Source organism: Bolinopsis microptera, chromosome 3 (assembly GCF_026151205.1).
Source record: "Bolinopsis microptera isolate Bmic1 chromosome 3, MBARI_Bmic_1.0, whole genome shotgun sequence".
NCBI classification, from domain to species: Eukaryota; Metazoa; Ctenophora; class Tentaculata; order Lobata; family Bolinopsidae; genus Bolinopsis; species Bolinopsis microptera.
In genome coordinates this window covers 10110761-10123808 of record NC_087074.1, presented here as the reverse complement: position 1 = coordinate 10123808, position 13048 = coordinate 10110761, and the positions used below count along the sequence as shown (strand labels likewise).

General features: G+C 42.4%; 1 protein-coding gene across 1 annotated transcript in view; it reads left to right on the top strand.

The window, feature by feature from the left end:
- The first annotated feature begins 8412 nt into the window (after positions 1-8412).
- LOC134813099 (plexin domain-containing protein 1-like) overlaps positions 8413-13048 on the top strand; it is a 30322-nt gene continuing 25686 nt past the window's right edge. Inside the window, exons 1-2 of the mRNA XM_063820778.1 lie at positions 8413-8552; positions 8690-8727. Of these exons, the coding sequence (XP_063676848.1) occupies positions 8516-8552; positions 8690-8727 (75 nt within the window). The 5' untranslated portion in view covers positions 8413-8515. The remainder of the gene's footprint in view (positions 8553-8689; positions 8728-13048) is intronic.

The window sequence follows — 13048 nt, the reverse complement described above, 5'->3', positions numbered from 1 at the left end:
AACCCTAATCCTTTAATTTGATCCCAACCCTAACCCTAACCCAATCCTTAGCCTTAACAAAATCATATGCTGAAACCTTAACCTTCACGAGAAATTAGACTAACTTCCTTATACGGTCATATCACTTGATCGAGACAATTTTCGCCAATATCTCGTCAGGGCCATAGTTGCTCTAACTAGAGCCCTCTCGCTTGCAGTAGCACGCGACCGCCGAAAGTATATTCTACTTGTGAAACAAGCGTAGGGACTACGGGTGGAAGATGAATAATTGATATTCCAACAGCATCTTGTTCCCTGCATTGTGCTGATTCCGGGAAGCATTTTGTTTACGCTCTCATCATTCTGTAGGATCGATGAGATATCGTTCATTTAAAATTGGGTAATTATAGGCCTGTCAAGGATTTCGGCCTAATTAAGAGCTGATCAATTGCAGCTAGTTGTGCCATATAAGGGATAACTGAGGTCACGTGACATTCAGTCCTATCACGTGACCGCTAATCCTATCACGTGACCTTGATTCGTAAAGCCTCGGGCACGTGATCACATTCGTAACGTGTCGTATGCCGACTAGGAGATTTTGTGACGTCACCAGAGCTGAAGCTACTTGATCAGGCCTTATATGGAATAATATCGTGTATCGGGTGTAATTGGACCCAATTAGAGCAGCTGAGCGCTCAATTATAGCAGCATCTGGTACCACCTTCTGAAACCCAGCAGACAGCTGGCCCAGAGAATCGAAATTAGAAGGATTTTTTATTGATGGAAATCGAAGCGGAAACCTTGTAACCCTATGTTTTCGATGACGCCGAACAAGATTAAACAGGTTATAATTGTCCTACTTTCGTGTAAATTGCTCTAAAACGTGATTGAAATTGTAATGATGCTATCAATTGTAATACAGTTTTTACATTAAGCTGAGCGGCGTAACGGCTGGCATTCCTGGGCCGCACTCATCCCAGATTGTCATTCCGCCGCAGCTTCAATTTATCTGGATATTACAGCCTGGGGTCCCCAGGTAACGACTGGAACCGCTATATCTGCCTAATCTCAGCTATTGTAAATAACGAAGCCTGTGATCCGCACATCAGGTATTGACCACATTGAACGGGCTTGAATCGAACAAGCCGTGTTATTAATATTAAAGATATTAATACCAAAAATCGTATTACTAGATTACCTTCTTGTCATTTGTGCGAAGTGCGTACTCTTTATACTGCAGTTTGAAGTGCATTACAGAGTTAATGTTATGTGTATTATACAGTTATGTAACTGTTGCACACAGTAAAACTTACTGCGATCGCGCTGATAAGAAGTGAACTGATAAGAGTCGAGTAAAATTGCAACGTAACTAAAATCAATGTAGGGGGGGGGGGGGGGGGGTGTCACGTCCGTCTATGTCCGCCTATGTCCTGTCCTTTTTGGATTCTATGAGACAACGGACGTGTTTTTTGGGACATTGGCGGACACGGACGGACATTGGCGGACTCGGACGGACATCGGCGGACTCGGACGGACATTTGCGGACCCGGACGGACATTGGCGGACTCAGACGGACATTGGTGGACATTAGCGGACATTGGTGGACATTAGCGGACAAACATTTTGAGAATTTTTCGCAACTTCTATGTATTATAATTTTGTACAAAACAAACGACTTATTAATCACACTAAAGCTATTAATAGCTTTAACTTATTATATCAAATTATATAGGGACCCAGGAAAAGGCCCCAGGAGGAGGAGGACTGGGGAGGAGGAGGACTGTTGAGGACTGATGAGGAGGACTGAGGACGAGGAGGAGGAGTAGGAGGAGGACTGAGGAGGGGAGGAGGAAGAGGACTGGGGAGGATCAGGAAGACCCAGGAGGAGGACCCAGGAGGAGGAGGAGGAGGACTGAGGAGGACTGAGAAGGAGGAGGACTGAAGAGTACTGAAGAGTACTGAGGAGGATGGCTGAGGAGGATGACTGAGGAGGATGGCTGAGGAGGATGACTGAGGAGGATGACTGAGGAGGATGACTGAGAGGGAGGAGGAGGATCAGGAAGACCCAGGAGGAGGAGGAGGAGAACCCAGAAGGAGGACCTAGGAGGAGGAGGAGGAGGAGAACTGAGGAGGATGACTGAGGAGGAGGAGGACTGAGGAGGAGGACTGAGAAGGAGGACTGAGGAGGATGGCTGAGGAGGATGGCTGAGGAGGATGACTGAGAGGGAGGAGGAGGAGGAAGAGGAGGAAGAGGAGGAAGAGGACTGAGGATGAGGAGGAGAAGGACTGAGGAGGAGAAGGAGGACCCAGGAGGAGGAGGACCCAGGAGGAGGAGGACCCAGGAGGAGGAGGAAGACTGGGGAGGAGGAGGACTGTTGAGGACGGAGGAGGAGTAGGAGGAGGACTGAGGAGGGGAGGAGGAAGAGGACTGGGGAGGATCAGGAAGACCCAGGAGGAGGACCCAGGAGGAGGAGGAGGAGGACTGACGATGACTGAGAAGGAGGAGGACTGAGGAGTACTGAGGAGGATGGCTGAGGAGGATGGCTGAGGAGGATGGCTGAGAGGGAGGAGGAGGAGGACTCAGGAGGAGGACTCAGGAGGAAGAGGAGGAGGAGGACTCAGGAGGAGGACTTAGGAGAAATGAGAAGGAGGACTGAGGAGAACTGAGGAGGAGGACTGAATAGGAGGAGGAGAAGGAGGGGGACTGGGAGAGGACTGAGGAGGAGGAGGACTGATGAGAAGGATGAGGAGGAGGACTGAGGAGGAGGACTGAGGACCGAGGAGGAAGAGGATGAAGAAGAGGAGGAGGACCCAGGAGGAGGAGGACTGAGTTTTCTTTTGAGCCACAAGGAAAACCATTACTCAAGCATTCAAATTTCAGATGCACGCTCAGATCAAACTGCGTCCTCTTATTGAGGATGGGGCTTATCATGTTTTTACAAGCCTCACACTCAATAATGACATACAACTTTCGCCAAAAGAACGAACAGCAGTTTTGAAGAAAGTTTGTAACAATAGTTACTTCGCTCATCCTGAAGCAATTATTGTTTGCAGTCTCGGTGAGAAATTAGTACATGTTTTATTTTAGTGGATATTTGTTGTCACGAAGCTCTTGTTACAGTTTAGTTATTTAAATTGTTCACCTTTGTCCCCGCTTTTGGTTCTGTTCCTTTAAATAAATGTGAATGAAAATACTCCTCAAGGTGACGCAGATAGAGCTGTTCGGGAAAAAGGCGTGGCTCTCTGCAGGCAGCTTATAGAACTTGAGCAGAAGGGCATGAACCGGACAATACGCCCGAATGGAAAACCGCGGATATTTTGCAAGCCAGAGATTAACAGAAATGCAAAATCGTACCTTGACCTTGTCATTTACAACACTGACATCGAGGATAAAGATCCGGTGAGAAAGACTAAGTCTTTCAAACCGTACCATTTATTTGGTCTCTGTTACAGAACTGCGTGCAGTAAGTTCATTTCAAATTGTATTTACTATGACGTAACTATTAATATTATATTATTGTATTTATAAAGTGATTGACATACGTTTGTATTCAAAGCTATAAGGTCAAAGTGAAAACAATACGGATGGTATTGAATTTAAAAAGGAAAGTTTATGATAACAAGTTATATTTCAGAAGAGCTGAAGTGGGCTGCAGTCACTATTCCATCGGTAGTAAGGGTGCATCCCTCTGATCCTGATCAATTCGACAGGTTCATAGAATCACCTTTGGTGACGAAATATCCCTGCCACCAGCAAGCAGTCGAAAGAGCGGTGGCACTGATGACAGAATCAAAGCTGAAGTGTGCTAACAAAGACATGAAAGCAGGACACCACATTGTTGTCTCTGAGGAGAGGCAACAAAATCCAGGAAAGCAGAGGAAGTTCAAAAAACTAATGAAATGATTTATTAAAAGAGAACACTCGTTATATAATATTTTGTATGATGTTTCACAATATTGAGTTTATTCCCGAAAATTTCGAGACTACTTCTTTAAAATTAGCTTTCTCTGGATGATATGCGACTGCAGCGAAGAAATATCAAACAGTCATAAATATGTTAGTGATTCCATCGCTATACTTCATCCACACACTGAACTTAGCAATCTTGATTATAAGTATTAAACAATGCAATATATATATAAATAGATTTTAATTCCAAGTGTTCGTAGAATAATTGAAAACGTAGCACTGTAAATGCGCCAGCTATTCAACTTATGATAACTTAATCAAATTGATGACATTCAAGTGCATTTTGAAAAAATTTACCCGATACTATGATATTTTTTATAGTAATAAGTAATAACACGACGTTCAATTCAAGCCCATTCAATGACTGATGTGCGGATCACAGGCTTCGTTATTGACAATAACTGAGATTAGGCAGATATAGTGGTTCCAGTCGTTACCTGGGGACCCCAGGCTGTAATATTCAGAAAAATTGAAGCTGCGGCGGAATGACAATCTGGGATGAGTGCGGCCCAGGAATGCCAGCCGTTCAGCTTAATGTAAAAACTGTATTACAATTGATAGCATCATTACAATTTCAATCACGTTTTAGAGCAATTTACACGAGAGTAGGACAATTATAACCTGTTTAATCTTGTTCGGCGTCATCGAAAACATAGGGTTACAAGGTTTCCGCTTCGATTTCCATCAATAAAAAATCCTTCTAATTTCGATTCTCTGGGCCAGCTTGTCATACGTTGTATGACCCGCCGCGCACGAAGTGCGCGGCTCCCCCTGTATCGTCAGTTGGGGGTCGCAACGTGATACAAGGGCCAGCTGTCTGCTGGGTTTCAGAAGGTGGTACCAGATGCTGCTATAATTGAGCGCTCAGCTGCTCTAATTGGGTCCAATTACACCCGATACACGATATTATTCCATATAAGGCCTGATCAAGTAGCTTCAGCTCTGGTGACGTCACAAAATCTTCTAGTCGGCATACGACACGTTACGAATGTGATCACGTGCCCGAGGCTTTACGAATCAAGGTCACGTGATAGGATTAGCGGTCACGTGATAGGACTGAATGTCACGTGACCTCAGTTATCCCTTATATGGCACAACTAGCTGCAATTGATCAGCTCTTAATTAGGCTGAAATCCTTGACAGGCTTATAATTACCCAATTTTAAATGAACGATATCTCATCCTACAGAATGATGAGAGCGTAAACAAAATGCTTCCCGGGATCAGCACAATGCAGGGAACAAGATGCTGTTGGAATATCAATTATTCATCTTCCACCCGTAGTCCCTAAACAAGCGCGTCACGCAGTACGCGTATACACATGGCTGTGTGAAGGGCCAAAGCATTTTAACCCTATTACTTATGTCATGGGGGTGATTCGGAATCAGCGTCCGAAAGTACATCAATTGTAGTTGGTTTCAACTGTCGGGGGCCTGGGCCCTTTTAGAACAATCTCCAAATCTCGAAGATCGACTGTAGAGTGATTTAGCACACTTGTAGCACTTGCCTTTCTTGTAGCGCGATGCGTTACTGTGCTGCGCCGCGCACTCAATGAGGCTTCTCACAGATCGGCGAGATGCGCTACTGTGCCGCGTCGAGCTGAGATGAATTGACATCGTCAATTAATTGCATTTCCATTTTCGAAAAGAAAGCGGCGCGCGCTAATTTGAAGAAATTTAGACGAGTAACATTCTTCAAGTCGAATAACCGACGCGACGTCTTCCATATCACATTACGAATATTTCAATATTTGTTTAAATTATAAACAATGTTTTTAGTCTTAATTGACGATGTCAATTCATGGCAGCTCGGCGCGGCACAGTAGCGCATCTCGCCGATCTAGCCAGCGAGAGAAGCCTTATTGAGTGCGCGGCGCGGCACAGTAACGCATCGCGCTACAATTTTAGTCGTGCATTTAATGTATATTTTGGATGATGATTAATCAAACTACACTCAACTCACAACTGTCACGTACAACGTAACTTTTTCAACCCGTTTTCTAGCTGAGTACCCTGAACGACTGTACAAAACCCTAACCCGACCCTAGCTAATTTGATCCAAACCTTAACCCAATCCCAATACTAAGAAAAGCATTTTATTTGCTGAAACCCTAACCCTAATATAACAAACACTAATATAATAAAAATTATACCAACTTCCTTATACGGTCTTATCACGTACGCCTACGTGATCAAAACAGTTTTTCGGCAATATTTTGCCAGGGGAGCATTTTAACCATGTGTCTTGGGGGTGATTCGGAATCAGCGTCCAAAATAGTTCGAAGTTTGATACATGTTACGTATCACAAATATCAGAGATATTATTCCGCCTTCGGCGGCGCGCGCTTCGCGCGCGAAAAGTGGCATGCAACGTATGTCAATTCGAAGTTATGTCGGAGGCCTTTGTAGAAAAATCTCGAAGATCGAGTGTAAAATGATTTAGCACGCTCGCGTATTTTTGATATGTTATATAGAAATTTAAGAATTATCCCGTGTACTTCTATTTGTCGTGTATTTACCTGGCCGACTGTTAATATTTATTTTGTTCAAGTTATTTTTTATCGGAGGACGTTGACGTTTCAAAGCGCCGCGCGCATTATCATGCTTGCTGCTTTTCGGGATCGTACCAGAGCTACGAGCTATTAATGATTAGCAACGTCAATCAAGTCCATGCACAACTTTGAAAATACTCATAACGTTTTGTGTCTCCCCCTTGTATCGACCTTTTATTATTCTAATGCTAGTTTTTGTGGATATGTCCTGTGTCATATTTTTGATTTTGAACTTTTAATATTTTTATCATTCGTGTGGCAGAGCATTTAACAATTGTTCTATTTTCCGTTCAGTTAAGTTTGAGAATGTATGAAGCAAGCTATTTACATGTTTTTCAAATGAAGTCACTTCGAAAGATTAAGTTACTGCATACTGGACAACGTCTACAACATACAATTGTTCAAGTCTTTTTCATTAGGAAACTGTTCTTTGCCAACCGGACGACTCCCTGTACAACTCATGGTGCTGGATATTTATTTTGGCATCACTTTGAAGCTTTCTCTTACGGAGATCAGTGATGAATCAAAAGCGTTTCCATAATTTATCGTTATCGAATGTGTTCTTAAATATATTTAATTCCTTTTTGTCACTCACTTGAAGTAAGAAAAAGCATCCTTCACACTTGAGTCATGTGGTTATGTGATTCACAATAGCATCACAGTCAGTGCATGTGGCTTGATCATTTTTCTTTTGTATAGTCGACTTATTTTTTGTTCCTTCCATAGCTCTGTCCGTTGTTGCAGCTTTTCTTATAACGTCCTATTGCTTCTGCTTTGATTTTTTAGACGTTTTTAGCACAACTCTGACATAATATGAAGCATCTTCATTTTCCTAATTTTGTCTATTTTTGTTGAACATTGATTCTGGTTTTGACTTCTTTTAAGTCAATTGTTTTGTCTATTTTTCCTTCATTGGTATCTTTTTTATTAACTTTTCCGCTACACTGCACTGAGCATTATTCTAGGTTCATGGAAATCAAATTGTTAAAGACTAGTCCCAGCCCTGTCAAAGAGTCAGTTTACCCAATAAGTTTACCTAATAATAAAGTACAGGAGCTGAGGGGCGCTTGAGTCAACTATCCCTAACGAAATTAATTCCTTTGAAGATATCATTCGGCTATGTGCTTAGTTAAAAATGTATTTTCTTACAAAAAGATTTGTTTTACTAACGTTGCAAGTTGCAATTGAGGTCAATAGTATCAAACATTGGCAATCTAATCTTCTTATATTTGTTAGTTTGTAGTCTTTAGGCTAGTTCTTTTCATACATATTTACATGTCTGCGCAAATTTCTTCCAGTCTATGATCGCATGTTTTCAAAATCTGGGAATAACAAACGAACAGCAACATTAGAGCACCTGAATGCATATATTGTAATATGTAATTAGGTTTGATTTTACCGTTTGGTTTAAGCTTTTGGTTGTACTTCAACTGATTTTTTGTATCTTATCATTTCATTATGTTGCATTTATTGTTGATATTTTATTAAGACTTCAAAGTACAAATGTTTCCTTTGATTTTTCTTTATACGGTTTTACGTTGGCCTTTCAGTGGCCTCAGCGTAGACTGCTTGGACATTGGTATAATTCCTTCCAACTTTTTAATATACATACATATTTATAAATATGTGGAGATTACCTGACATAAATGACTTGTCGAAGTAAAATTGTTTGAGTCTTTAGCCATTTTAATACAGAGGTAGAACAGGCTGGCTTCACTCAATTTGAGCCTGACCATAACACCGAAAACAACTCCAAATGAGGAACGACTAACAGCACAATAAATTTGTTCCTCGTGTAACCATGCGCCAACAAGTACCGGGTGTAAGAGCTTTGATCTGAGAAATACTAAGTCTTCAAATCCAATTTTATGACTTGTACCTAATTAAAATAATAATATAATGTACAATCTATGACTTCAGCAAGATTATGTTTTGAGACTTTCAAAAGCCGGAAAAGCCATACACCAATTATTTTCTACAAGCTGCTGATTTAATGAACTTGTATGAAATGTAATTATGGTGCTGGTTCTCTACTTGTCCATCTGCCTTTGCGGTAAGCTCCTTAAATTGTTACAATGTTTTCTCCTCGTTGATATTCACTCAGATTTTCCCCCTGTATGTGTTGTTAAAGGCTGTGCAAAATAGCTCTGCTGTGTTGTGTTAAACATTTAACGATTCGAAATGTTTCAGAGTATCTGATACAGAAGACAACTGCCTTTAGAGACGAGGTGAGATCAGACTTTTTAATCCTCATATTACAGAAATTTCTAGAAATATTAACTTACTGTATTTTTAATATTATGTCACTTGGTTGTCACCTGAAAAATGCGTCTAAGCTGGGAAGTTTGCAGCTATCTCCAGTACTTTACACGTGTGTGTCTCCAAACTTTCATCAGTATTACCCCAAGACATTAATTACTCTGGAATTGTGAACTAATCACCCCATAATATTAACTCTTAATTTAGTGGACAACTGAAAGTGCTAAGCTACAGATTTAAACAAAAAAAGTGTTGAAATTGTCTCATTAATTTGCGTGTCAACAAACTCCAGTCCTTGATGTAACTCGCGGGTAAAAATGTCAAGTTTTACTTCAAAAAGGGAGATTATCGCCATTATTTTTGCACCACAGCAAGGTCAGAAAGAAGGGGTGCTATAATATGCAACATAAAACAAACTAGTTGAAGTAACAGTTAACAGGGTGACGAGTTAGGTTCTGATCATGACTGGTAGCCCGATAACAAATGTATCAGACTACACGACTTAAGCTCCATCTCGAGTTGTGTCCCATCTTTGTTCCCGAGCACTGCCCAGACTGCTGCTGAAACACTCAGGAGATGCCGCCTGATAAGGGTCCCTGCTGTAAGAGTGCCACTCTATTGCCGGTTGTCAAAACGGCCGATATATGGGGAAGCCTTACTGTAAAATACTTGAACTTAGCTCACTGCAATACTTTATCTATACCAACTTTTCTGGCAAGCCTCTAGATATATATTCTGTTCTTTTTCTTTTTCTTACGTTGTGGAGAAGCAATAAAACCAACTAAATCGAACCTCGAACAAGATAAAGTTCTCAAATGTATGATGTACTCGGCTGAAATTATTCCCCTAATATTACAAAACTAAGATTAAAATCGCCTCCGTATCACACAATAGAGTCGTTATATTATAGGTCATCTCATGAGGATTTAGGCACCACATTATGCATATGCCGACCCCACATACATTGTCGATGCTAAACTGACGTTACCCAAATCTTGCCCCCTTGTTGACTATTGATATTGTATTGCTCTCTTACACTACTACACCTCTCTCTCTCCCTCTCTCTCTCTCTCTCCCTCTCTCTCTCTCTCTCTCTCTCTCTCTCTCTCTCTCTCTCTCTCTCTCTCTCTCTCTCTCTCTCTCTCTCTCTCTCTCTCTCTCTCTCTCTCTCTCTCTCTCTCTCTCTCTCTCTCTCTCTCTCTCTCTCTCTCTCTCTCTCTCTCTCTCTCTCTCTCTCTCTCTCTCTCTCTCTCTCTCTCTCTCTCTCTCTCTCTCTCTCTCTCTCTCTCTCTCTCTCTCTCTCTCTCTCTCTCTCTCTCTCTCTCTCTCTCTCTCTCTCTCTCTCTCTCTCTCTCTCTCTCTCTCTCTCTCTCTCTCTCTCTCTCTCTCTCTCTCTCTCTCTCTCTCTCTCTCTCTCTCTCTCTCTCTCTCTCTCTCTCTCTCTCTCTCTCTCTCTCTCTCTCTCTCTCTCTCTCTCTCTCTCTCTCTCTCTCTCTCTCTCTCTCTCTCTCTCTCTCTCTCTCTCTCTCTCTCTCTCTCTCTCTCTCTCTCTCTTGTAATTATATCCTGCTAACCACTAATCATACTGTACACCCCTACAACACGAGAACTGCGCCACTCCGAGAATATACGGCGTATAAAGGGTCTCAGTCTGTCAGTCTGCTTGGAGAGAGAAGAAGTCCTATATAGATCTCGGTCGACTTCAAATTCCAGAATATTCTCTCCCTCTCTCTCTCTGCTCACGAGTAGTTGCCTATATTTTCACATGTGAGGGCTATAATAATAACAGTAGCAGGTATATATCTAGAGAACTCTGTTAGGGTTCGAGAGACCCCTGTCGCAGTTTCTACCGTAATTGGAGAGAGTCCGCCTGGTGGCACCCCACCTCGTTAAATGCAGCCAGCATTTAATGTGAGGTGTAAAGTTCGTGGTCATCTCAACTGCTTGTAACAAATAGTCCGCTCCCGGCCAACATCAGTCCTCATTATACCTTACGGATACTTAATTGGTCATTAGAACCTCATTATCGTCAACGTAATAGTTGTTTTCAAGCAATCTATAAGAGTCTGACAATACAATTTGCATTACTAGCCACACTGTACCTATAAAGTCGTGATAAACAGATGCCAATGATACTGATCTGTGACAAGGTGAGCTAACGCAATGTAGGAGCAGTGTGCAGGAGTCTTCAGGCCTGATAGCACTCCTTCTATTGGCCCTAATTGCTGGACTAATTGGGTATCAACAAGTATTTTACGGCGTGTAAGTAATAAGAAGTAGGAGAGAATGTTGGCGGAATGGCGTGTCAGTCAGCAGGTATTCAGGTACAGAACTGTCCTCTCCGAGTCAACTTTCCTGTTTCCCCTACTTCACCAAAACTCAGTGCCTTGTCAGGACACTTTTCTCTAAAATACAGAGTTTTACTGTTGACCACCAGATATGCAAGGCATGTAAGCTTACCTTGTTTTCTCCGCCCGTACACACAGCGCTCCTCGTGGTATCTTAACAAATGTTAATTTGCGTAAATCGGAATGAAGCTATTAAGGTATGCCTGAGTTCCCATTGCTCGGTGCCAGCGCGCGTATTGACCGGGTGCAAGTCCGTCTGGCAGCACTCTTAAACCTGGTCAGATGTTGTCTCTGTGGTCCTCCCAGCTAGACCTAGTGCCCTAATCACACCATGACCTGTGTTTTACAACGAAAAATAATATTACTGCCCACTAAGGACATGTGGCGTAGACCTCTCGTTATTGGACATAATTAAACGGCTGACCCGCTTATATTCTATCACAGTCGTATCATTAATATCCCGTCCGTCGAACCTATTATTTGTCTCCGTAATAAAATCAAGTGATTTGTCTAGCTACTCCTATTATATCACACTTATGATAATAATAATGTCTTGTATAACTATACCACACACAATATCAAAAAAGGAGGGGTAGGCATGACAGAAAGAGAGAGAGAGAGAGAGAGAGAGAGAGAGAGAGAGGTGGTGGAGGTGTTTGCACAGAGCACAAAGGGCTGGTCAGCTCTCCCACAGTTATTACAACAGGCAGCTGTTGAAAGAGTGGCCATTCTCAGGAGTGCTTCACAGGCCGGCCTGCTAGGTGCGCAACCATGCGTAAACAACTTGTCCTGGCATGTTTCAGACAGGTACCAGCGTGTCCGGGATAACGAGTGCTAGGGACCGAGCTGGGAGATACAATACAGCAAATTATTAAGTAGCTCATTTTCCGGCAGATTTGTCTTGACAATGGGCTCATTGTGATAAACAGTACTTTTGTCTGCAGTCGTCTAATGGAGGTGACTAGAGTGTGGGTATATAAATAAATGCAGCTGCGCCTGCGTGACTCATTATTCAATAAAATTAAACCAAAAAGCAAAAGAGGATTGGTTCCCTTAAGTGGCAGCCCCTGACCTTGAATAGAAAAAGAGGATTGGTTCCCTTAAGTGGCAGCCCCTGACCTTGAAAAGCAAAAGAGGATTGGTTCCCTTAAGTGGCAGCCCCTGACCTTGAATAGAAAAAGAGGATTGGTCTTCTTAAGTGGCAGCCCCAGACATTGATAAGCAAAAGAGGATTGTTTCCCTTAAATGGCAGCCCCTGACCTTGAAAAGCAAAAGAGGATTGGTTCCCTTAAGTGGCAGCCCCTGACCTTGAATAGAAAAAGAGGATTGGTCTCCTTAAGTGGCAGCCCCAGACATTGATAAGCAAAAGAGGATTGTTTCCCTTAAATGGCAGCCCCTGACCTTGAAAAGCAAAAGAGGATTGGTTCCCTTAAGTGGCAGCCCCTGACCTTGAAAAGCAAAAGAGGATTGGTTCCCTTAAGTGGCAGCCCCTGACCTTGAATAGAAAAAGAGGATTGGTTTCCTTAAGTGGCAGCCCCTGACCTTGAAAAGCAAAAGAGGATTGGTTCCCTTAAGTGGCAGCCCCAGACATTGATAAGCAAAAGAGGATTGTTTCCCTTAAGTGGCAGCCCCTGACCTTGAATAGAAAAAGAGGATTGGTCTCCTTAAGTGGCAGCCCCTGACCTTGAAAAGCAAAAGAGGATTGGTCTCCTTAAGTGGCAGCCCCAGACATTGATAAGCAAAAGAGGATTGTTGCCCTTAAGTGGCAGCCCCTGACCTTGAAAAGCAAAAGAGGATTGGTCTCCTTAAGTGGCAGCCCCTGACCTTCGTCTACTAAACTCATATGTTTCGGACTTGAACAGTCAACACTTAAACTTATAATCAAATTTCCAGGTATCCAATATCAATAACTCAAGTCTTTAAGTGATAAAATGTAAAAATA